Below are 25,768 nucleotides of genomic sequence, written 5' to 3'. Positions count from 1 at the left end.
AGTGCCTACTTGACCTTTGATATTTGCATCTCTATCCGCATATGACCCCAACGGATATCGTTTTTATCCGTTGGCTTTATCCTGCCGCGAAACCTACCCATTATATGATAAATTCCAATACCTTGTTAATTTAGATGCAGCTTTTACTAGACATATTTAAAATAATAATAACCCTAAGTGAAGCAGCTGATTGCTATTGCCGGGTATTATTTTTTACATGGAACCAGTCTGACCATTCACCGTCAAGGCTCCCGATCACGTGATTGCGTGTTCGTGAGAATTACGTGTTGACATAGAATTGTCCAACAAAAACAAATATGACTTTTAACGATTCAATGTATGATATATCATTTATGATATATGTGTCCATTCTCTGTCCACTAAAGTTTGTTTCTAGGCGTCAATAGCGGTAATCTGACCGTGGTTGCTGTTAATAACGGTGAGTTGTGCGATCTTCTGATCGCTTCACACACGATTTCGCCGAAATTAATTAAAACAATGTTAAAAGGGCTTTTGAATAAAATTAATGAAATAAGTTACAAACATAAGTCCAGATATACAAAGAACACTTTTTATAGCCAGACAGTGTAATTACATGAATAATTTGCGAACTTCAGTATGGATTTGTTGACATGGTATTTCTGGTGTTACATGCTCACGGTAATGTCTTTCCATGGGGGAAAAAACATCAAAACTCATTAATTCGTGTATAATGCGCACCCCCTCTACACAGCTGTGTTTTTTTGGGAAAAAGTGCCCACTATACTCAAGAAAATACGGTAACCTGAAAGGCATAGAGAGTGGGTCTTTTTAATGAATAAACATAACAGAAAAGTTGATAAAATCAAAGCAGTACATTATTTCCCCTCACTGCTACACTGGTTTTCATTACACAATAAATGAATCATAACAAATATTTTATTTGCATCTGGAACAAGGGGTTGGGCATGTCAGCAGAGATAAACCTAGACCTGCTCTAGAGGTTGATATTCAGCCCCAAATCTACAGCAGATGTCAGTAAACTTATAAAAGTAAAAAAAATGTCAAAAGTTTTAATAAATCTATGCCATCCTTAAATAACAAGGAAATTTAAGGAAATTATAAGTTATATATTCACACTCAAAAGAAAAGTCGAGTATGCAGTATACATGTTATTTATTCAACAGTAAAGACAAGAAATACTAATAGGGCAGGATTGACAAAAATTTGACTGAAGACAGTTTAATGGATTAAAAGTCAGATGACATAATTGTTTTTTTTCAAATGTTAAGGGCTTACACAGTTTCGGATCAATACCCAAAATGTCAGTCAATACCTGGTGTGACCACCATTAGCATTGATCACTGCCACACATCTCCTGTACATTGAGTGGATCAGACAATTTGTGAAGCCCTAGGGATCCTCCTGCACGCATCCAGGGCAGCTGTGCGTAGTTCATCGGCAGTTGTAGGGACTGGGCGCACATTGTGTCGACGCCTTTGACCCTCATCCCACAAGTGTATGATGGGGTTCAGATCAGGGCTGAGGGCTGGCCACGGTAGAACATGGATGTTGTGTTGTTGCAGAAAGGCCATGGTAGCTCTGGCACATGGGGACGAGCGATGTCCTGTTGTGTTGTTGATGTTGTGCAAAAAATGGAACAGCAATGGTCGATTGTAAGATATCCGAGGATGAGTTTCGTTTAGTGCTGTCAGAACTCACCAAATACAACGAAATGAAACAGGAGATTCGATCAAAATCTCGTAAGACCAGTGGTATTAGCGAGGATGAGAAAAAAAAGTTCATAGAACAGGGGAGGCAACAAGCGCGTCAATTATTCCGTGCCAAGACTTCAATAATAAGCGTAGAAATATTAGGTATTGCACTCAAGTTAACTTTGATATCATCGAATTCACCAACCAAATTTAAACTAACATTTTGGACTGCCGGACGACTATATAACATATGACCTGGTTTTTCTGGCAGGGGAGTGACTAACACACTTTTTCGTTTTGACGGGATATAAGCCGCGAGTACGATACAACTATTTATTATCTTAGTTAAATTATGTCCCTTAACCATCATCACATAAGGTGGGGTAATGACGATATTCAGTAGCCACTTGATGTTTGCTTCGACCATAGTCCATTTATTCTCACCGTTGCGAATAATATTGTACGGAGTGTTTTTATGGAGTCTACTAACGTCGACATCGCTTAAATCTTCTAGATTTTCCGGGAATGTAACTTCTTTCCGCTTGTATACATTATCGTGTAAGTGTAAAGCATATAACTTACCATTGTTACCGGGTTTATCGAATCCTTCTGTGTCTCCGAGATCGGAAAGCGCAATTGTATTACATTGTCTGAGCGTTCCAGGGCCTGATGCATCAACCATTATTTATAATATGGAGTGTTACACTTAAGTATCCTATATGTACAGGTTGGTGTTTTACATCTAATACAGAAATTTTGAGGTCTGAAATAATACCCCGCTTTAATTTTTTATATTGTAATAATGAGAAAGATTCCGTTCTACCGCTATTATATTTTTCATTTTTCACTGGAACACTTCTGGATAATGCCTGATCAGGGTGTGACAAAGAGACAGTGTCTTTGTTTTTACAAATTCTTTGTGTCTTGAAATAAGTTTCATGCGTTATGATACTGGTTAGCACTTTCAACACTATCTTTTTGAGAAATATATTATTTAAAAAGAAATAATATTATGTTAAAGAAAGTGCCAACAAGCTCAGTTTTACGCCAGGTGGTTATTGTACCATGTGTCATTGAGTGTTTGTTTGTTAGTCCTTCAGTTAAATCATATTAATCTGACTTTGATACGGCATCAAGTAAATATACTGAACCGCAAAAGAAATGTCACCCCAAGTAACATGAGAAGTTGTTATTGAGATACCTGGGTAATTTTTGTCAAAGTTTCTAAAATTTAACATTACATTGTCCGGAAAAATGTAATTTAATGAAAAAAAACCATAGCAGATGACAATAAAACCGATTGCCCAAACGCATCACGACAATGGCCATGGTAACCCAATGCACTTAAGTTCCCTACAAATTTAAATGCACATGCATTACCTCATTTTTTGCCCTATAAAAATCCACCCAGATCGGATAATATTCATTCATTTTTGAATTGCTACCACATGCCAAGACTGACAAGAAATCAGCGACTCGAAGTCCTTGGACGTTTGCAAGCTGGATAAGCCGTCCGGCAAGTAGCCAATGCATTTCAAGTCCACGTAAGGACCATATACAGGCTCCAGCAATGGTACCAGACCATCAACACTACACATGATCGACCACGTAGTGGAAGACCAAGGGTCACCACCCGACGTCAAGATCGCCACTGTCGCAGGCCACACCGAGGACCCATTCTGACACCATGTCATCGCCGCGACCGTCTTCAGTGGGCAACACAGCACCAGCATTGTCACCATGAGCAGTGGAGAAGAGTCCTCTTCTCAGAGGAGAGCCGTTTCTGTTTCTCAACAGTAGATGGCAGAGAGAGAGTCTGGCGATGCCGTGGGGAACGTTATTCGGATGCTTGTGTTGTTGAAAGGGACTCGTGGGGTTGTCCGAGCATCATGGTGTAGGGTGGAATTGGTCTTGCACAGAGGGTAAGCCCTGTGGTCTTCCAGAACATCGGTCCAGGGAGAGACAGTGGTGTCACAGCAGCTTGGTACTTTGATCAAGTCTTGAGACCAAACGCCATACCTCATTTTGCATCTTGCCGCAAAGACAAGTTTCAGCATGATAACGCCTGTGCCCATACTGCGAGAGCAACAAGAGACTCTCTCCAGCAGAATGGCATCAGGACCATGAAGCGGCCTTCCCTCAGTCCCGATTTAAATTCCATTGGGACGAGATTCATACACGGCTGAATGACGTCCGACCAAGGCCGACAACTGCAGGTGAACTCCAGCAGAACTGTGTCAGGCGTTCCTCAGAGTATGGGCTCAAGTGCCTATGGCCTTCATTAACCGCCTCATCCATTCCATGTATCAATTTGCACATGAGATACTGACTTCTGATGCCATTTTCTCAGAGACTAGTGTTGTGTTTCACAAATGAACATTCAACACTTTAATTTCAACCTTGATGATCAGTTTTGCCAAGTTTCATCTTTTTAATATGTCTCAAAGTATGTTTGCAGTGTTTGGACAAATAAGGTTTCTCATATATCTATCCATGGTGACGTTTCTATTGAATAACTTATGTTGTAAACAATTACAAACCAATGATTTTCTTATATTAACTAAGATTTTTTTATTTCAGTCTGTCCAAATATTTCAGTAAATATCTCTTCTTTTTCATGGAATTTTCCTCTTCTTTCTGATCTTAAAGGGATGATTCCATTTCACAAGAATAGGATCAGGTAATTCATTACTACATGGGTTCTGTCTCTTCATAGAAAGGCTGAAATATGCAAAGAATGACATAATGGGAACTTATGTATGAATTAAATTGAATGATATTGCTGGAATGAAAATCATTGACAATGATTATATTTCTATGTTTAAAGAATTATTACTGCTAGAGTAATTTGCAATATTAAAAGGTTGGCTTATTGTAATTTTTGTGATTTTGAAACTAAAATTATATCTAAAAACCTGTAACAAAATATCTAAGTGAGAGGACAACAGTTTCAACCAGATGGTACTTCAATATAAATAATGGAAGATTTCGATCTGCACTTACCGAAAAACGATCACTGTCATATACTGAACAACAAAAGTTCCTGTGACATTGAATAAGATTTAATGCAAAGTTATGTTTTTCACCAAATCTCCAACAATTTCAGTTGGCAATAGATAAAAGACTCTCCTGTAAGTGTTCAATTAGTTTAATTTGCCAGACTGACTTCAGAAAATGCGTTATTTCATAAAAACATGAACATGCCAAAATGTCAATTTACAAATCAATAGCTTGTGTGTCCACCTCTGGTTGCGATGCAAGCAACACATCTTCGTCTCATGGTATGGACCAGGCATCGCACAAAGTCTTGTGGGATATCTGTCCATATCTGCTCGAGCATGTTTCAAAGTTCCTGGAGTGTCTGTGGAAGAAGTCGTTGAGATAGAAGGCGCCGATCCATCTCATCCCACATGTGCTCGATTGGTGAGAGATCAGGGGAGCGAGCCAGCCAGGGGATGACATTCACGTTGTTTTGTTGAAGAGAATCCTGAACAAGTCGAGCAATATGAGGCCGGGCATTGTCATGTTGAAAGGTAATGCCTGGGCCATGATGACGCAAAAACGGTTTATGAGGGCCGATGATTGCAGTAGTGCTGTCCATTGAGGTTTCCCTCTACCACTATCAAACGGGTCCTATTCTTGCTGTAATGCCACCCCATACCATAACGCTGCCACCCCCGAACCGATCTTCTTCCATGACACAATGATTGACATAACGTTCACCGCGACATCAGTACACTCGAATCCGTCCATCGCTGTGGCTGAGATGAAAACGAGACTCGTCAGTGAATAGAACTTGTCCCCACCGCATGGCCGTCCAGCGTAGACGTTGTCTGCACCACTGTAGACATGCTTGACGGTGGTTTCCTGTCAAAATGGGACGTCTGTTGGGTCTTCTGGCGACAATCCCTGCACATCTGAGGCGACAACGTAAGGTTTGTGAAGATATTCGTCGAAGGACAGGGATGCTTCTTGCAGTCACCGTTGCTTGCTTGAATCGATTTCGTAGGTGTGTTGTTCAAATCGAGTTGTCTTGTCGATTATTTGTTACTCGTGGCCTGCCACTCCGAGGATGGTCTCTGACTGCATTCGTCTGTTGCCAACGTTGCCATAAACACCTAATGTAGTTTCTGTGGACGTTAAATTGTATTGCAACATCACGTTGACTCGATCCTGCTTCAAGCATACCAATGGCTCGCAGACGCTCATTTTCGGACAGGTGTGGCATTTCGCAATGTTGAATAATTGGATAATTTTGTTGTTTTTCTGAGTGGTTGTTGTCAACACGATGCTAAACAATGCATATGGAATCATGTTAACGCACATGTTTTTATACCCATTCTTGGGTAGTGAAATGCATGGGGCTTGCATAAAAGTCAACTTTTGCATGGAATTCATGCTTTTCTGTAGCAGTTGCGTTTTTGTGACTTGATTCAATACATGTACTACAATATTGAAAATCAAACTTTACTTGTTTGAAAAATACACTAAAATATTGGTGTCACAGGAACTTAAAATTTTGTTGTTGAGTATATTTGTTTACAGTGTGTCACGGTCATCTTGCATGTCTCTTTTCATTAATATAACCTGCTTACTCAATGCCCGATGTTGCAAAAATACATAATTTAAAAATGATTTTGTAGTTACAAGCTTTAATCTTGGCTATTACATGCGTAAAATATTAACTTGCTACATGGTCTCATTTACTCGTATTGAATTTGTATATGTGCAAAATTGCGAAAATTTGTTCAAATTCCCACCTTTGAGCAGGCGTAGGTCCCGTGGAAGATAGTGGCGACAATTACCGGATGGTGAGGCCTACCGCACACCTTGCTCAGCCTCAAAAGTTTTCTTCCGACCCTGTGGGATTGGGTAAAGGTATATATATCTTAACCCAGCGATAGGTAATGGCAAGTGAAAAAGCATTAATCATTTGACCAGGAAAGTAAGTCTTAAAAATCCTCAAAGCACAGCTGGCCTTCTGATTGGATCAAACTCATGCATGTGCTAGTTTTGATTGAAAGACTGGTCTATTGGCCATGGTGAAGTCAAACAAACACTAGAATTGGATTTCTTTGGAATCTGAAGGACTGGGAGATGTTAGTACAATTTACTGCAGTTGTTAGTATAATTTGCTGCAGTTTATTATTATTTGCCAAACCTACCTTTCAGCGTGAATGACAGAAATTGTCTCATTATTTTCGTTCCTTAAACATAATGTTGTTTGGAATTGAACCACAAAAGTCACCGTTTTTGTTTTCCTTCAACATGATGTCGGAGAAACATTCAGAGAAACATTTGAATTCAAACTTATTTAAATTAAAAACATATACTAATTATTTACTGTATACTATTCTCTATCGTTTCATGTTTTCCAAGTCCAGATTTTGATTTCCAAAAAGCTTAGTTGCACATTTTCAACTTCATGTAGGTTTCTTGTTTTGTAGCAAATGAATGATATTCTATTACAATTTACCGCAGTGGTTATTACAATTTACCACAGTGTTGTTATCACAATTTACCACAGTGCTGTTATTGCAAAAAAACGCATTATTTCAATTATCATCGTAACAGGGTTGTTTTTTTCCCCTCCCCACTTTGAATTGAAGACAACTTTCAATATATCCAGGGCCTTCAGGCATTTATTCTTTAAATATTTATTGTGAGGCAGAAAGGTCAAATGATGATAAAAAAATTATAGCTTTAACAGGAGTGTCATCTAAAATTAATTCTGGTTCTTTATGAGGTTGATATTTTCTACACAAATGAATACAGTTTTAGTTTTAGATTTTGAACATTTATATTCCATTTTCTAAAGACTATTTATGGATTTTACTTGAAGTTGCCTTTTTCCCTTGACAGGTAATATTAAAACCATCCACAAGAAGCGTTCCATCAATTGAATTTTTGAAAACTTTTGGTGAACTGTTAATCTTAATGGTAATCAATGTGACAGACATAAAAATACTGCCTTGTGGCAGCAAATCCTGATTATAATGATCAGACGGTGTTGAACCAACACGCTTGAAATTGCCTGTCAGTTAAAAACTTTGATAAAAATTGAGACATACAGCATGGCAACCCAAAGTCATGTTAATCTATTTATGTACCTTGTTTCCATGTTGAGGTAGACACTTCATGTTATTTGTTAATAATGGCATCCTTAACAAATTACTCCAACCTGACTAAATGATCAGTGGTACTATGATTTTTATGAAAACCACAGTGAATATTTGTTACTAAATCATTTGATATCATGTTGATCTATTACTGACCATTTGTTCCATGGTTTTGTAAACATAGTTGGTCAGTGAAATAGGTTGATAATTGGAGGTATGGGTATGACCATGTCCAGGCATAGGTATAGGAACAACTATAGCATCTCGCCATGAAGCAGGATATTCTCCTTATGTCCAAATATTATCAGAAGGGTTTCCAAACATGATTGCAGTAAATGTTTTAAGTGTTGATTATGTATGTTATCAGACCCTGTAGCAGTATCATGAACTTACCCAAGGGAAGTATAGAGCACATGAATGGAAAAGACGTCATTATGATCTTCCCAATTACTGGTGGTACCTTCTGGCCTTTCTTGGGGTAACATTCTGTACTTGTTCTTTGTTTCAGAGGGCTTGAGCGAAGAGGTGTATGAGATGTACTGTAACAGCAAGAAGAAGAGCAAAGAGGACATTGCAGTAGATACTCCAGCATCTGTCAAGGTCATCCTCAACTTCAAGAGATATGTCTATGATCCTCTGAAAGTGATGAAACAATGATAGTTGGTCAAAGATGACATTCTCTTCATTGATGATATTCATATACTGCCCACTGAATTATTATCACCTTGTATGAAGAAACAAAATCTTGTTGATTAGAGCCACCATATCACAAAGGAAATTCAAAGGAGGTTGCCCTCTGTACAGTGCTGAGCAATAATTTATTTACAGTATTGCACTATTCAATTGTGTTTAAAAATATTCAAAAACTATACTGTGTCAAATTAAAAACTTCACATTTTTAAAAGTAATCCCATATATGATATACAACGGACAAATGTATCAGAAAAGATAATTTTTAATCATTAATGTCCAAAGAAGGATTTTAATTAATGGTGGTAACCATAATTTGTTCCAAGCACCTACAGATTTCGGTAATAACATCAACAGTTTAAATCATAAGTCCCAAGCACGAGAATCTGATGGCACACAAGTTCAGTAGCGTGTATGGCCACCATGTGCGTTGACAACTGCCACACAACGCCTCCACATGGACCTTGTGATGCTTGTGAACACATGATTGGGAAGACGACGCCATTGTTGCTGCAAAACATTGCCAAGACTTGCAAATTCTGTGGTTGGTTCTGGAGAGAGCGCAGACTTCTGCCAAGAGCATCCCAGACGTGTTCGATGGGATTGAGGTCGGGAGACCTTGACGGCCAGTCCATGACGTTGACTCCCGCATTTTGAAGGAAATTCCTTGTCAAAATTGCTGTGTTGGGTCTAGCATTGTCGTGTTGGAAGATCAAACCGGGTCCATGTGCTGCCATAAAAGGGAGAAGTTCTGGTGCCAGTATCTGGTCGCGGTAAGCAGCAGCGTTGAGGTTGCCACGGATGACAAGAAGCATGGAACGTGCATTGCCACAGAAAGCACTCCACACCATGACACTTCCACCTCGAAATCTGTCAACTTCCTGTACACAACACTGGGCGTAATATTCATGACGGCGCCTCCACACCCTCGCCCTACCATCAGCAAATCAAAGATTAAATCGGGATTCATCACTGAAGACGACTTGATTCCAATTCCTCTGCGTCCATCGTAAGTGTGGCTGTGCCCATAATTGACGTTGACGTCTATGTAATTGAGTCAGAATCGGCCCGCAGTATGGCCGTCGTGCTTGAAGGTTGAGCAGTTCTCAAATGGTTTCGAACAGTTTGCGCACTCAGTCTACCCCTAAACAGTTCGTTTCTGGTTGATGTAGCCGTCAAAAATCGGTTACGGAGGTGACGTAAGACAATCTGACGATCCTCTGCATGTGACGTCACAAGTGGTCGACCTGGCCGAGGGCGATCAGCGGTGGTACCCGTTTGCTGTAGATGCGTCTGTAAATCATAAACAGTCTGTCTACTACAACCCATCGTCCTTGCGACTTCAGATACGGATGCTCCCGTCTGCAACATGCCGATGGCACGTTCACGTTGCACGTTTGAAAGGCGTGGCATGACAAATAGCCGTAAAGACTTTTGTTTTCTTGTGTTTTTCTTTTTTTGTTAATGACCGCTAACAAGTATGGCTGAAAACACATGCGGTATTATGTGATCAGTTGCAAGTGAAAAACCACTTTTGCCACTATAGTGCTGTGCACATGATTTTGATCGATTCACCTGCACAAAAACGGGTGTTATCTGAAGACAATACGTGGCCATTACTGTTTAAATACACAATAAGGGCCCACAATGATAACTGGTCAAAATGTTAAAATTTTAGGTTTGTGAAGTTTTGAATTTGGTTCAGTATATTAAAAATATACCCCTTTATGGCCTTTATTTCATTTTTACCACAGCATAATTGACATATCACATGGATAACCAGAACCAAAATGTTTTTGTGTGTAAAGAATCATATACATTTCTATTTCTATTTTATGTTTCCGGATAAATACAGTATTTCATCACTTCATGCATGACTAAAAGCTTTTTCTCAACTTTGTTTCATTTCATGCTTTATATATGATTATTCTGATACAGGCAATATTTATTCGAACACAGCATACCATGTTATGTACAAATGTAACATAATTATAGAATAACCCTAGACGTAGGATTGAATACAGAGTATATATCACGAGTGACAAATTTTCTGTAGTCACTTGTGCTGCATTTGTTATTCTGTTTTTTACCCATAATCAAAATAAAGACATGTTTCAAGAAAAAAAAAATGGTTGATGATGAAGAATCAGATCAATCTGTGTGTAAAATAACCACTCACTCCAACCACATTACTCAGTCAACATGTTATGAGTGAAAAATATAGTTTATATTAAAAACCTTTAAAGATCACATTATTGCAGTTATATTTCTCTCTGATTTACACAGTGTATGCTATCTAGCATTGACAAGAGAAGACAAGATTAAAAATATACAGCAATAACGTGCTCCAAGTAACATGCACACACGCACTACCTGTGGAACTACATACATACACACATTCAAAGTTTGAACACAATTGGGCAACTGAGCCAAAGAGAAGCGGCGCTTTCTCAATGGTGTGGCTGTAGACAGATAGTCTTAGACAGTTTCAATACCACTAGTGCTAGCACTAAGCGATTGAGCTTCAGTGACTTGAATGAATGAATGAATGGAGTTTGGTGCTGTACCTGTGGAAAACTCAAACGCAGCCAAAGACAGGAATTCCAGCTCGGCTTTGGACGGGTGCACCAACTCGGCTTGTAGGCCAAGAGCATTAGACAAAGAATAACCACAACCAGAAAAAAATTAGTAGATCGCTGCATTTTTCGGGAGACCTCCAGAAAGTCAAACTGATACCCCTGGCATAAAGTTCCCCAAGTTCCTCTTGTGGCATTTTAAAAAGTATGAAGGAAAAATTTGCAATACTTTAATCAAACTGGAAAACATCTCCTTCTGTCAATACAATAGTTTTAATACTTTCTTACTTAATAGGAGGATAGCCAAGTATACTACTATCATAATCAATCAACTTTTGGAGTAGGAATGATATTAGGTCCCAAGGAAATATGTCCAGTGTCATTATATTGTTCATGAGCTGCTGCAAAGAAGTTAAGAGTTGTGTTGACATGGAGCAGTATATGTATAATGCATGTCTTGGGTCGAGGTATATGAATGCATGTCTTGGGTCGAGGTATATGAATGCCGCCTTATATCTGCCTGTTAACCAAGATCATTTGTTACACCAACACTGTTGGTGGCAAGTACAGTACGAGTCTCAAGAATTGGTTGATATTCTGAGTAGTTTGTAATCGCAAATGAATATAAGATGCACTCATCACAGATATGAAATCTTGACGGTGATCTGGTAAATTGTATCTTTGACAACTTAAATATCAATGTACGAATCTTACAGGTCATGGTACTTTGCATGTTGTGGGTGGTATTACATGTGTCAGCACTCCAGGTTCTGAGGCAGTCCAGGCTCTCTCCCACGGTCTACCTAAAGGGTCATGACAGCTGCTTCTTTAGGTCAATTCGGAAAAGTTCCAGTGAAAGTTTACCAAAAAACAAACACATCAAGATTCAAGTCCATCAAGTTTAGGCCTCTTGAACTTTCACTGTCAAATGCACCCCTCTAGAAGTTTGCAAAATGCTTGGAGAGTTGCTCGTTAAAAAGTTTCTCACTTAATATACCTGTGTCACAATGTCATGGAGTGGCTTTTTGCACAGTCCATTTGGCTTTGTGTTTCCGCTCAACAGTTGGCTGAAAAGTATTCAGTTAGTATTTGACTTGTCACATTTGACGGGCCTCTCCAAATTTCATGCAGCCAGCCATTTTGCATATGCAAAATTTGCCCACCTCTCTTTACCAAGTGAAACGTTTGATTCATGTCATGTCTCCTGAGCAGTACCACAACTTCACTTACTTTACCATTCAATGAACAGAAAAATGCTGGAGTGGAAACTTCAGTGATCAGGCAACAGCACATGATTTTGTGCAATTGCGGAAGATCTCTGTAGGTATCGGGGGTGGTCGAGTAGCCTAGTGGTTAAAGCGTTCACTCGTCACGCTGAAGACTCGGGTTCGATTCCCAACATGGGTACAATGTGTGAAGCCCATTTCTGGTGTCCCCTGCCTCGATATTGCTGGAATATTGCTTAAAGCGGCGTAAAACCAAACTCACTCACACACTCACTGTAGTACCGCCCATGGTCGAGAAGCCACAGACAAAACAATCGCCAAATGGATGCAAGTCACACCCCAATGCTTTCTAATCTGTGATTCCTTGAAAAGATTCACAGGAGCACACAGTCAAACATCTGAGCAACATGTGGACTTGCAAGCAAGTAGCACAACTAGAGATGCCAAAGACTATGAGACATTCCTACATTGGACCCAAGCGCACTCCCCTTTCTCATATGAAGAGCACGACTCGCTGGTATGTAAAAGAAAGGGCGTTGTTGCTAGTAAATGTGTTGATGCAGATCAAGCAATTTCACTTGGTATCCAGTCAGCTTCAGCTATAACTGGTCACACATACCCAGACATAAAACTGAAGAGGATAGATTGAGTGACCAGCATTAGTGGTGACAAGAACCACTTCACTGTGCCTGGAGTAGGGATAGAGGTGAACTCAACATCATTATTCATGAGGGCCACATGTGTGATAAAGGATAGCAGTAGTATAGAACGGGTCCGCAGCAACCCCCTTTTGGTTGATCCGGTTGATCCAGGCTGATGCGAAGGTGATTGGTTGATCCAAGTCACGTGATCGGATAGGATGACTCATGCATCAACAGCGCGTCACAGGTGAGGGGGAATGAAAGGTGTGTGTTTATAAGGCAGAAAAGAATTCATAAGAAAACAAAAGTAAAAGGTTATGAATAGAGCTATGCGTATAGCGTGCTGCCCTAAATAGACAGACCGTACCCGTCAGCCCAGTTTGAATTGAGCGCGCTTGACAACTCACGTGGCCTCGTCGTTTAACCCGCGCTCGCTAGAGCGTGCGACCTGGTTTGATGAATACAGGGTGTGTGTTGAATGTACATCATACCGCAATAGAGACGGGTTATGTCAACACGATATACGCCGGGTAATGTAGGAATAAAAAATGTACGTCTAGCTGGATCAAATTCATCTTGTACGGTCTACACGTTGTACACCACGAACGTTAGACAACCTGTATAGAAAAAAATATAGACAAAATAGATAAGACTACGCAACCAGGAGGCTAGCAGTGTCGTTTAATTACATTTAGCGCGCAAGAACGAGGTCGTGGCGTCACCCTGCATTGACTATAACGCTGAAGGCAGCCGGATTTCGAATCACCCCGCGCTGCGTACTATTGTGAACCATTTGTATAGAGGGCGTTGACTTATTCAGATCTGTCCCGACTTGCATAGTTGATGTTTCAACGCTAGCGTTTCCATTTAACGCGATGACAAATAAACCGTACGGTTTGAGTTTTAACCGTGTAACATGATGTGCACAGTTTTACTTCAGAACGTGCTATTTTGACAATAGATAGTTAGAACCATGTCTATGTTCAATAGAAAACTGATGAGTATATGTACCCGTGTGACGGCACGAAGCTAGGTTTGTTGGGAAAGTGATGGAAGCCATCTATAAGACATTTCATGTTTACAATACTCACCCTTAATCGGATAGGATGACTATACTATGTCTATACTAGCCTAGACTATACTACTAAAATTGAGGTCAGGCACCGAGATAGCCAACGCGCAGGTGTGTACATAATAATAATATCTGAATTGCTCAATGTTCAACATCTTTTCCCGTGTGACCGTACAGACAGATACACAGGTGCATCTATATGGGTATATGGGTGGTCCGTATCCCAAGCTGTCAGTCATGCTTATACAGGTGCGTTGAATGGCCAGTTACTATATGGCAATCATTCATCATAGAAACATCCTATATAAACACCACCCCGAATATCAGAGCGTCATTTCAGTTTCAACAGTCCGCAAGGAAAACATGGATTCATCAAACGCGTAAGTGTATTTCTTAATGACTTATTTCGTTTATATTAAATGAGAATACTATACAGCTTACACATGTTTCAGGCTGAGTGAAAAGGTATGCGTTAGTAAAAGTGATTATGAGTAACTCTCATTACCAACTTTATGAAGAAAACAATGTTGTATCTCTAGCGTGAATTGATAGGAATGTTTTGTCTTTCAGACCATTCACCTGTCCTGTGTGCGGAAACTTATATTCCTCTCAGAGGAATGTGAACCGCCACAGGAGGTCTGTTTACCAAGGGCAGCGCTTTGTTTGCGACCATTGCTCTAAAAAAATTTCTTCCAAACAAAAACTAAACCAGCACAAGTGCGCTGCCTGCTCGCAACAACGCCTATCGGAATACCGTTGTAGCGTAAGTTTATTTTCGTGAATGTAAGGGTAATTTCATTAGATTTAAGCGAATATGTGTGGGACTTTTATTTATCTTCCTATGCTTATTAAAAGGTAATTTTCATTTAAACACATGTGGTTCATTCTATGTTGAAAACAAGGACATCATGCTATGTTAGTACGAGTATCGTTACTAAACTCGTACAGTCCCTTTAAGAACACTGCTTTATTTCTACATACAGAAATGCCCCGAGGTATTCCCCTCTCCCCGTGACTTGGCCGTGCATTTTCGACGGTGTCATTCTAGCGGTAAGTTGAATGTTCATAATGCCATCTGAAGTAAAAGTGTGAAAGACATGGGTTATTAACTGTATTGAAAATATCACATTCGTGACTTCGGGCTTATCATTTCACTCGAATAAAATATGCTCAGATGCTAAAGATTGAACATATCTTTTCTCCACAGGCGCAACACAGACGTCGCGTGATGACGCACGGCCGTCTACCTCTAGAGCAGTACCGATTAGTGGGGGTGAGTTCTATTTTGTATCTATCTATCACTTCATTCATCCATGGTTAGTACTAACGAGGTTCATACCGCATAGGGTTTCAATATATGTGTGTCGTGTGTTTGTAGATAGATAGCATTGACTGGGATGTTTTCAGTAAACTGTTTTGTATTTCAGGGACAACCTCTACAAACCAGCCTACACCGTCCACCTCCTCGGGGCAGGTTGCAAGGGCGGGAAACTCTCGTGCTAGTGGAGGTAGATATTGAATAGTATTTTATAAGCTATGGGTTTTAGCTAGCCCTGAATAATATGTATTAGTTCAATCCGTCATGGTGTTCATATGTATTCGCTTTGGAAGTATTATAAAGCACGTGTTAGTCATGCTATTTATTTGAAGCATAAGAGCTCGTAGTGAGTGAGTGAGTGAACGATGCTGTTATAGGCGAGCCCAGTATTCATACATTAAATTTTATTCTATCACCAGCTCCCTCATCGTCCCGCATCGCAGCATCGGATGGTTGTCCTACCTGCCGGACGTGTCATAGGCGTTTCGAGGATCGGTTGTCTCTCTACCGTCATCAGATGATAGAGGGACACCGTGTCCTACCATCGCAGTCCGGCGGAAGTATGGATACCGATGCTGTTGGTAGTGAGCTCCAACCACGCCCATGGGGAGAGGGTCCCGCCCCGTGGGTAGAGGAGAGCACTGGCGAGGTGACGGAGCCCGGACTCCAGGAAGCCTATCACCTGGACGCTCCCTACATCCTCGCACGGGACCAACCCGGGGAGGTGTTTTCTACCTACAACCACCCCGTCAGCAACAACTTTTCGATAGGTGAGTTGATGGAACGCGCTAGGGAAATCTATCAATCGTTAAGTTATAGTTTTAGGTTCAATCTAGCGTTCGGTGTCATCCTGCGTCACGTGGAGACGGGACGCTATCGCTATTTCCACCCTTACGCTGTCGATCCGCTCTTTACTACTCCTCTCTATATCACCGAGCTGAGGGATCTAGAACGGTTGCGTCAGAGACTGGAAAGTTTAGATGTGATGTCTTATCTATTGAAACAACGCCCCGATACCAAATGGAAACCCGTTTTGATTACGAATGTACAGTTTTATGCGTACAGAATGAATTTTCCTTTAGGCCACCCCCCTGCTGCTCTCCCCGATTACATTAAACACCATAAAGCTATTAACTGTTTAAATTATAATGCTAAGTCTGGTCGACGATACGAGGACCATTTATGTGCTTTCCGGTGTCTGGCACTGCATCGAGATCCATCCGCTCGACGATCACTAGAAAAACCTACCAAAGCTCTTTACTTTCAGTGGGTGGCCTACTCTCGGGACCATCATCTCCAATCTTTGTATCAAGTTCGTCCCGAAGAGTACGCGGGTCTCCCCCCTTCTCTCTTGTGTCACTTTGAAGCCTGTTTCCGTGTGAATGTGAGCGTGTTCACTCTAGACGTGACGGGGATAGCTCAACCCGTGTATAAATCTAGAGGGTTGTATCAGGAACACATGTACTTAAATCAATTCGAAAATCACCTATCCCCCATTACCAATATGAACATCTATTGTAAACGTTACCAGTGTCCCACGTGCGAACGCCTCTTCCGGCGCAAAATCAAATGCAACGAACACCAACGTCGTTGCACGGCTCAAACGACTTTGCGGTTCCCGGGTGGTTTCCACGGTGGTTTCCACCACACCCCAAAGACCGTGTTTGACGAGTTGGAAGAGTTCGATTTCGTCGTCGAGCCTAGAGACAGATATTTCCCGTGGTTCGTGGTGTTCGATTTTGAGTGTTTTTTTAAACCGATGAATACCGGAACCCAGAAACTGAGATGGACGCAAGAACACCACCCCATCTCGGTCAGCGTGTGTTCCAATGTGGAAGGGTTTACTTCGCCAAACTGCATCGTCGATTCCGATCCGGATCGACTGATTGCTGCCATGTTGTCATACATGACGGAAATAGGAGAAGCCGTAACGAAGCTAGCCAAAGAAAAATATAAAGGGGTGTTAGAACGCTTGCGCGAGTGGATGCAATTGTTGTCTGACGAGGACCAGGCGACTGTTGACGACGACGACGACGACGATGATGATGATGATGATGTCAACGTCAGGAAGGGTGACAACCACCTAGCCAAAGGCAAGTCTACTCGCGCACACTCTACCCCCGTGGCTAAGTGGAGAAAGCACGTGAGCGATCTCTGCGGGAAGCTTCTGGGGTACTGTTCTCAAGTCCCCGTCCTCGGATTTAATTCAGCTCGTTACGATCTAAATATCATTAAGGAAAAACTCCCCAAACATCTCTCTCTCGACGACGTCGAATCTCAGGCTTTCACCGTCAAGAAAAACAATGCTTACTTGTGTCAAAGTAATCAAAGTTTCAAATTTCTTGACGTCACGCAATATCTCTCTCCCGGAACGAGTTATGCTCAGTTTCTGAAAGCATTCGGAGTTCAAGAGAAAAAGGGATTTTTCCCGTACGAGTATCTCGACACTCCGGATAAGCTAAACGAAACTCGGCTTCCCCCTCTGGGTGAGGCATGGTATTCCAGTCTCAAACAGAAGTCCGTCCTCGACGATGGTGTGAAATCGATCGAGGAGAATTATGCCGAGCTCGAGGAAGTTTGGAGACGGCAAGGCATGTCCACGTTTCGAGATTTCCTCGAGTGGTATAACAATCTGGACGTGGGTCCCTTTGTGGAAGCTGTACAAGCCATGCAGCGGTTTTATTTCCAGGATGGCATCGACCTCTTTAAAACCACTATGTCGGTACCCGGTGTGGCCCGTCAGAAAATATTCCGGGAGATTCGAAAGTTAGGGGTCTCCTTTGCTCTGTTCGATAAACGCAACGAAGACCTCTATCACACCGTGAAGGGTAACGTGGTCGGCGGTCCTTCTATCATATTCACGAGGTACCACAAAGCCGATCAAACGTTGATTAGAGGCCATCCCGAAAAACGGTGTAAAAGGGTGGTTGGGTATGAAGCGAACGCGTTATACTTATGGGCTATAGATCAGCCCATGCCCACCGGTCCTTTCGTGCGTAGGAGTGCCGAGAATCGATTCAAGCCGGAACGCAGGGACAGGTACGCGTGCATGTACGATTGGATGGATTGGTTGAGGGAGCAGGAAGGGCGGGACATTCGGCACAAGTTAAACTGGGGGCGGGAAAAACGAGTCGGGCCGTACTTGGTGGATGGGTTCATTCCCGGCTCCATGACCGTATTCGAGTTTCATGGATGCTATTTCCACGGCCACCATTGTCACCTCACGACGAAAGCGCGCGCTCAGGAAAAATCAAGAGAACGATTAGAACAAAAACTAAAGGCAACCAGAGCGCGCGCTGCTTACATCCGTGATCTGGGTTACACGGTCGTGGAAATGTGGGAATGTAACTTTCGCGCCGAGTGCAAAACTAATTCCCAGCTCTCGTCCTTTATTCGAGATCGTCAACCACCTTTCACTCAAAAGAAGGCGTGGAAGAAGGTCTCGGAGCGGGACATGTTGAACGCTGTGGAAAAGGGGGAACTTTTCGGCATGGTGGAAGTGGACATTCGCGTCCCCGACCACTGGATGCCTGGACAGAACCCTCACGGCACTCGTCTCTCCCCGAAGGAGTACTTTCAAGAGATGACTCCCTTGTTTTGCAATGCAGAAGTTCCGTTCGAGATTATCGGGGAACACATGCAGGGGTACATCAGGGAGAACGACTTGAGTACAAAACCGCGCCGTATGCTCGTTGGCGGGTTAAAGGCGCGGAAAATCTTGATCGCCACCCCTCTGTTGCAATGGTATTTACAGCACGGCATGGTGGTCGATCGCGTGTACCAAGTCGTCGAGTACACCCCGAACGCGTGTTTTCAGCAGTTCGTTCGGGACGTGTGCTCGGCCAGACGAGAAGCCGACCGAGATCCCTCAGCAGCCATTCGCGGGGATACGGCTAAACTTACAGGCAACTCCGCGTACGGTTCGGTTTTGATCAATAAAGAAAAACATCAGACCGTCTCGTACGTGTGTGGTCAAACGGCGGCTAGCACACAAGTCAATTTCCCTCAATTCAGGAAATTGACGGAACTGGGCGGGGGTTATTTCGAGGTGGAGAAAGCCAAGAAAGTCATACGCCTCGATACTCCCGTGCAGCTGGGGTATTTCATCCTGCAGTACGCCAAACTGCGCATGCTTCAATTTTACTACGATTTCATGGACGTGTACGTGGATCGTAGCGATTTTGAATACATGGAGATGGACACGGACAGCGCTTACATGGCCTTGAGCGCGAAATGTCTGTCCGACGTCATTAAACCCACCAAACAGTCGGCGTACCAGGACCAGTTGAAGGGGCTCTGTGGTGACCATAACCCGGACGACAGCCACGTCACGCGTTGGTTTCCACGCAGTTGCTGTTCCGTCCACGCCCTTCACGACAAACGTACTCCGGGTTTATTCAAACTCGAGTACGAAGGAGACGAGATGATCGGACTATGTAGTAAAACGTACTTAGTCTCACAGTCCAGTCTCCAGCGAACTCCAAAGCCAACGCCGAGTTCGAGCGTACGTACAGCACAACGTTTACTACGCCGTGCTCGCCGCCGGCTCGGTCGCAACAAGCCCGTCAATACCAAGGCCCGACGCCTCCGTTTAAGCACCCCTGTCGTCGGTCATTTCGAACGCCGGGTAAAATTCTCCTGTAAAGGCATCTCGAAACGCACACTGAAAACACCACTAAGAGCGTTTAGAGATGTTTTACGTACGCGAGTACCCGGCGAGGGGTTGAACAGAGGTTTCCGACTCAAGGGGAATACCATGTGTTCCTATCAACAGTTACGTCAGGGGTTGAGCTATCTGTATTGTAAACGTCGAGTGCTAGCCGATGGCATTCACACAGCCCCTCTTGACCTAGAGCTTTGTCCTTGGCCTTCCCGTGATGACAGGTTGGATGACACCGACACCTTTTTGGCCGAACTTTTAGAAAATTTAGCAGAAAATTAAACAAACAAAAAAGTCCCAAGCGCGTTCCCTCAACTCCAGTAGTGTACATATTATAGTTATTTATTTATTTATTATTATTAGAAGCATATTGTGATAAACATATTGTGATAAACATAAGTATTTCTATCAAAAGTATTCTCTTTACTACTTGTGATATTTTGGTTTCTCAAATGTATTTACATGAATAAATCTATGTTATTTTTGAAAGAGTGTTGGTTGACTTGTCTTGTCTTATGCCATGTAGGTCTACTTTCTAGAAGTTGTGTATGAAATAATACATCCATTCGCATACGAGTCCCGTACCCACTCGGAATAGAATGTACTGCCTTCTATAAGTTCACTACATAGTGCAAACTTATCAGAAAACAAGATTGGTTTCCTTTGCTGTTAAGTGAGAAAATAAGACTGGTTTCCTTTGCGGTTGACGACACGCGTGAGAAAATAAGACTGGTTTCCTTTGCTGTAAGCAAAAGAGGCAAAGTTAGTTTCATGGGAGCCATTCTACACCCTAGTCTCGGAGGGCGATGCTATGCGCTATTATGTGTATTGTTAGCGAATTGGGGTGTGGGTAGGGTGCTTATTGTAGGCGCAAAGGGGACAGGCGATTTTATATACCACATAACATTCACACAAACAACACGAGACTTCCATTCTATCGATTCAGTGTTTATTACTAACAGCTCGTTATGGTGATACATAAGACAGTATAGTCATTTTAATACACAGTTTCCAGTGGCAACATGAGACAAACTTTCTATCAATTCACGTTTAAAACTAACAACAAGAGAGATTCCATACTATTTTACTGTTTCTAATGGTTTGAATTTCTTCTTCGCACCGGGAACACCGTCCCTCACTTTGCCACGCACGAACATGGGTTGAGTTCGTTTTCTCTTGCCTTTTCCCACCTGAGAGAAAAAGGGTTGTGAGTTGGGTAGATGTTTCAGTTGACGGGTAAATGCTTGAAATCCAACATCTTTTATATCATTACTGTGTAACACAAACTGACGAATGCAGTCAATCACATTAGAATGCTTTATAGGGTGTCCGTGTTTATCCAACCATTCGAGGTTAGCATTCCAGTTAATGCGGCCGAGCTCTTTTTGTTGGTTGAGATATTGCCATAGCGACACTAACTTTCCCATTTGGTCGTTCGAGTGGACGCGTTGTAACAGTAGATATAAAACATCTTGACAGTATAGGGGTGGGTTCGCTACTGTTGCATTCCCTCCTCCTCCTGTTGTTTGTGGGATAAGTGAGGCGATGTTATCGTGGATGGACGTGTCCCGCTCAGCCGGTGGTTCATCAGTTGTAGTGTTGTCTGGAGTCTGCTGCTGTTGTGGCATAGGGGCTGGTGGGGGTTTCAGGACTGGAGTGGGGTTGGCTTCCATCTTCGGAGGAGGTTGGATCAGGCGATGGTACGTCTCGCGAGATAACAGGATCATGGGTTTCGTCATGTTCAGGTGCGAAATACCTGTCGAGCGCTCTCACACAAGGTGGTAATATAAAGTGAAAAGAAACCAGCAGCTCCCTTTTAGCTCTGTATCCTTCCCGTTTGCTGGCTAGTAACCGAATGATCTTTCTGTACCGGTACAAGGTCTTTTTCTCGCGATCCGTCACGGGAATGTGTCCGATGATAATGTTATGTAAAAGCGTGATGATGGCCTTAAACTGGTTTTTGGACAGATGAGACAGTAGTGTTTTACGCTGTACAGGCTTAGACCGACTCAGTACGTGGAGAAAATCCACGTTATCTCGAATACACTCGCTCATGGTGTGAAGCGAACCTTTTTGTACGTATAACCTACAGGCCCGCCGTATGAATCGGGTTGGTCCACTCCAATCCGCCAAGCTTCTTTAAGAGATGTGATGCACGCTTCCTTCGATGAAAACCACGTAGGGCTCTCTTTTAAGGTGATCTCTTCGGTCTGGTGCGGGGTAGCTCTTACGGACAAGGTAGAGGGTGGCGGGTTACACACGATGGTCCAAAAGTAGACCTTGCTCACAGCGCGGCTGCTGTAAGACTGACTCGATTGAAGCGTGTTTATCGCTTTTTATTTGGGAAAATAGAGGGTGCAAAGTTCGCCGGGTAAGATGCCGGTGCGTAAGCGTCCGTATTCCGGGTCACTGTACGGCGAGGCGTCCACGACTAAATAACCGTATTTCCTCCCTTCCACGGCATCCTTGTAAGATTCCGAAAAATACTTGCTTTGACCTGGAAATATTTGCGAGGCTAAAATCTTGTATTCGTGAGCGGAACGGGGATTGCTCATCAAGACGAACATATGCGTATTCACGCTCTACGTCCGTGAACAGGGACCTTTAGGGTAGACGGACTGTAGCAGATTGATTACGGTAATACCCAGATGATGCGACAAGGTGGTGTACACGTTTAACATGAGTTTACTGGTACATATGTCCATCATGAGATCGTCTAAGACGAGAATCATGTTTTTGCTCGACTGATCGGACCACAAACGTAGTTGGCTTTCGCTGGGCAAAGATTCGTGAAACTGAATGTTAGCAATAGATTGCTGCACGTCGGCGTACAGATCCTGCCACACCCCGTAACAGTACACGATGAGGTCGGGTGGCTTATCAAACACTGTACTGGCATTCTCTAACAGGCGTTTCGTCCAATAGGTCTTGCCGCTACACGTGCCCCCGATCACGGACAAGGTGGTAGGTGTGACGAAAGGGAGCAAACATTTCTCGGACATATTTCACGGAGTGTCTATGCGAACTGATACATTCTGTCACCGGTGCGGGCTTATTTAGGCAGCCCTCGGTACGAGTGTCCGTTGTTGACGTCTAGCCAGTCTTTGGAGAGCTCTTTGGGCTTCGTCTCTGACTTGTCTGACGTGTTCGTACTCGAATATAAACTGAATCAAGGGAGTATGGTTTAACAGGGTTCGCTTAATGCTTCTATTCGTCGTGTCGGGACGAGCGATACGTCGCAACATTCTCAAATAATGGTTGTGGGGATGAGGCTGTAAGAAACGACGATTCTCACCGCGTGTTACCGGGATGCGAGCATCGAGCAATCGCTTTACGATGGCTTTAGTACCCTTGATTTGCTCGCCGTTCATGCTGCGAATATCGCGCAAGGTTTCTTGGTAATCATTCGACGAAAGAAGTTGTCTGAAAAACGTGTAATGTCGCAGGACGTATCTCGCCATGTCTGAATCGTACGGTGTCACACTCGACAATGACACGTACTCGTGAGACTTTGATCTTAAATAATCATGAAAACCGTATAACCCAACTTACATTGAACCATATACATACGTCCATGTCATATATAGAACTGAAACACAATAGACATTTTCTCTGTTTTTATTGACTCGTCTGCCACTCTACAGGAGGAAAGATCGTGTTATATCGTAGAACACGTGAAACAGTACTTGAAATAGTCACAGATAAAGCGAGTCACATACGCATCATTGCGTGTTTTGTCTGTACAAAACATCTGTACGATATCTCGTAAACTAGCACTATTTCTACATTTCTGTAACGAGTAATATAAACAATAGAATCCACAAGCACTCGAACTAGATTGCTGTAAAACAGACGTGTTATATCGATAACTGCGAGAATGTCTCTTGATAAAATATTCAAATTCACGATGATAGTAACTGGGTTTCTGTCCATAACTATCAAAAAACTCGCCGACTCCACACCCGTCAAAGTAAAAGGCAACCCAATGTTGACCCTCGCCACGTGCTAGGTCCGTGTTAGCCACACATCCCCATGGTTTTCCACTGGAAGGTACGGTGATGTTAGCTAATGTATCTCTCGCGTACACACCCACCACGTGTGTACGGAGGCTGGTGTCGCTACGGATGGCACACTGTAACTGTCGTTTGTACATTGTCTACTTTAGAAACACGTTACGGCTTTGGTCGATTTCGATGAGGGCCGGAAACTTGGCCAGGGCGATGACGTTGAAGGTATGGGTGAGGGCTTGAGCAAACTGGACTTCTAGTCGTAGATTACCCGACTTGACCAGATTCAGATATTCCCCTCTGTCGCCTTGTATGTCTTGCAGGTTAAACACGTACAAGGCATGACCTACGGAAAATTCCGTGCGGTCCAAGTTCAAACCTTTGTCTTTACGCCATTCGTTATTCCAATCGTACAGACCGGCGTAAGCCTCGATGTCGTTCGACTCTAACGGTCGTCCAGGTACACTGGTACCGTTCAAGTACAGTCCCATGCTTTTAACGATGTCGCCTTGGAAACAGAAGGGATTGACCGTGTAGGATCCGTTCACCCCATCGGACCTCACCAAGGCGACCACGAGTCGACTGGGGACTTCGTCCTGAAACATGGCGTCCCAGTTAAAACTCAGACTGGACGAGGCGACCGAGGCCATTTTGATCATGGATCGTTCGTACGGGTACAGGGCGTTGGCTTTTTCGAACTGTTTGTTGTGGGCCACGATGAGAGCGTCGTTGATCCTCAGTTTGCATACTTTCAAGTACACGTCTTGCAGTTCGACGGTGTAATGTTTATCGGTCTGGTCGGACATCAAGACAAAGGTCGTGTTGGAGCGAAACAGTTTGAGCCCCACGTCCACGCCGTTCACCAGATGACGGTCGAAACCGAACACGTCTTCCATGAGGGGTCCCGTTAGGGTGAGCGACTTGCTTCCGGCGATGAAGCTTCCTCGATTAATGAGACCGTCATTGCTACCGGCATAGGGATCAGCGGAGTTAAAATCATCCACGGTGACACCCGAATCTTTGTAATACAGCTGACTGGTCAGCTGACTGGTCTTGGTATCGGCGCCGTAGTCGAGGACGGTTTCCATGAGAGCTTTGTAAGGGTAACCGGCATTGCTGGAGCTCACTTGTTGTCCCTGTAGGAACACGCTCACCTGATTCCACAAGCTGTGCAAAGTGAGGTTGACGGGCCCTACTTTTTCTTTATCGGCTAAGGGTGTTTTGTCGGTGTGAGTGACTTTGAGTTTGACGTGAAGTCGGGTCTTGCTCAAGTCGATGTAGTCTTTCCCTCCATTGGGTATGTGAAATTCCACCGGACTGGAATCGGTGATGACGGACAGGGGCCTTACGTTCTCGTAGTAATGTTGAAGGATGCTGGTTTGATAGGGTGGCAGTTCGAATAAATCTAAGCTATTTGGCAGGGCTTCGGAAAACTCTTTCTCCGTCAGTACCGACATGGTTACTGGTTTAAGATGTCTCTGGGGTCGACAGCGGGGGTATCTTTAAACTCGATGAAGGATCGTTTAGAGCTGTTACCCTCGCGACGTACTTTCTTCGATGTGACAATCTTGTCTCCTGCTTTGCGTTTTATAGCCTTAGTTCGCTTCTGAGCCGCCACGGCTCTCTGGACCACGTTCTGATTGGGTGACGTCATTGTTACGTTCAATTTAGAGTCGCGGCTGGGTGATACTTTGGCTAGGGATGCGATGGGAATGATTCGCGACCTGGGTCGACCTTTGATGAGCTGTTTTCCCTCATGCTTACT

General features: G+C 43.1%; 3 protein-coding genes across 3 annotated transcripts in view; 2 read left to right on the top strand and 1 right to left on the bottom strand.

Annotated features, from left to right (window-relative positions):
* The window catches only part of LOC139458349 (selenocysteine-specific elongation factor-like), an 82,063-nt gene extending 71,321 nt beyond the window's left edge, over nt 1-10,742 (top strand). Inside the window, exon 7 of the mRNA XM_071239741.1 lies at nt 8,322-10,742. Within this exon, the coding sequence (XP_071095842.1) occupies nt 8,322-8,470 (149 nt within the window). The 3' untranslated portion in view covers nt 8,471-10,742. The remainder of the gene's footprint in view (nt 1-8,321) is intronic.
* A 3,534-nt stretch (nt 10,743-14,276) lies between these two features.
* Nucleotides 14,277-20,317, top strand: LOC139457774 (uncharacterized). Its single transcript, XM_071239123.1, has 6 exons — nt 14,277-14,398; nt 14,589-14,781; nt 15,002-15,068; nt 15,226-15,291; nt 15,446-15,526; nt 15,756-20,317. Exons 1-6 carry the CDS (start codon nt 14,277-14,279, stop codon nt 20,276-20,278), a joined length of 5,052 nt encoding a protein of 1,683 aa, XP_071095224.1. The 3' UTR covers nt 20,279-20,317.
* Nucleotides 20,318-24,152: 3,835 nt separating this feature from the next.
* LOC139457276 (uncharacterized protein F54H12.2-like) lies at nt 24,153-25,460 on the bottom strand. The gene has a single exon (XM_071238683.1). It carries the CDS (start codon nt 25,458-25,460, stop codon nt 24,153-24,155), a length of 1,308 nt encoding a protein of 435 aa, XP_071094784.1.
* Nucleotides 25,461-25,768: the final 308 nt, after the last annotated feature.

This window comes from Haliotis cracherodii, unplaced genomic scaffold (genome assembly GCF_022045235.1).
Source record: "Haliotis cracherodii isolate W230 unplaced genomic scaffold, xgHalCrac1.p SCAF_12, whole genome shotgun sequence".
NCBI lineage: Eukaryota > Metazoa > Mollusca > Gastropoda > Lepetellida > Haliotidae > Haliotis > Haliotis cracherodii.
The sequence above is the reverse complement of the archived record's forward strand: the minus strand, read 5'-3'. Positions and strand labels throughout refer to the sequence as shown.

Excerpts from the sequence above, each read along its gene's own strand:
- LOC139457276 (XM_071238683.1), bottom strand. The coding sequence starts at position 25,460 with ATGTCGGTACTGACGGAGAAAGAGTTTTCCGAAGCCCTGCCAAATAGC.
- LOC139457774 (XM_071239123.1), top strand. The coding sequence starts at position 14,277 with ATGGCCAGTTACTATATGGCAATCATTCATCATAGAAACATCCTATAT. Across the intron at positions 14,399-14,588 it reads AACATGGATTCATCAAACGC|ACCATTCACCTGTCCTGTGT; the intron begins GTAAGTGTATTT and ends TTTGTCTTTCAG. Across the intron at positions 15,292-15,445 it reads AGCAGTACCGATTAGTGGGG|GGACAACCTCTACAAACCAG; the intron begins GTGAGTTCTATT and ends TTTGTATTTCAG.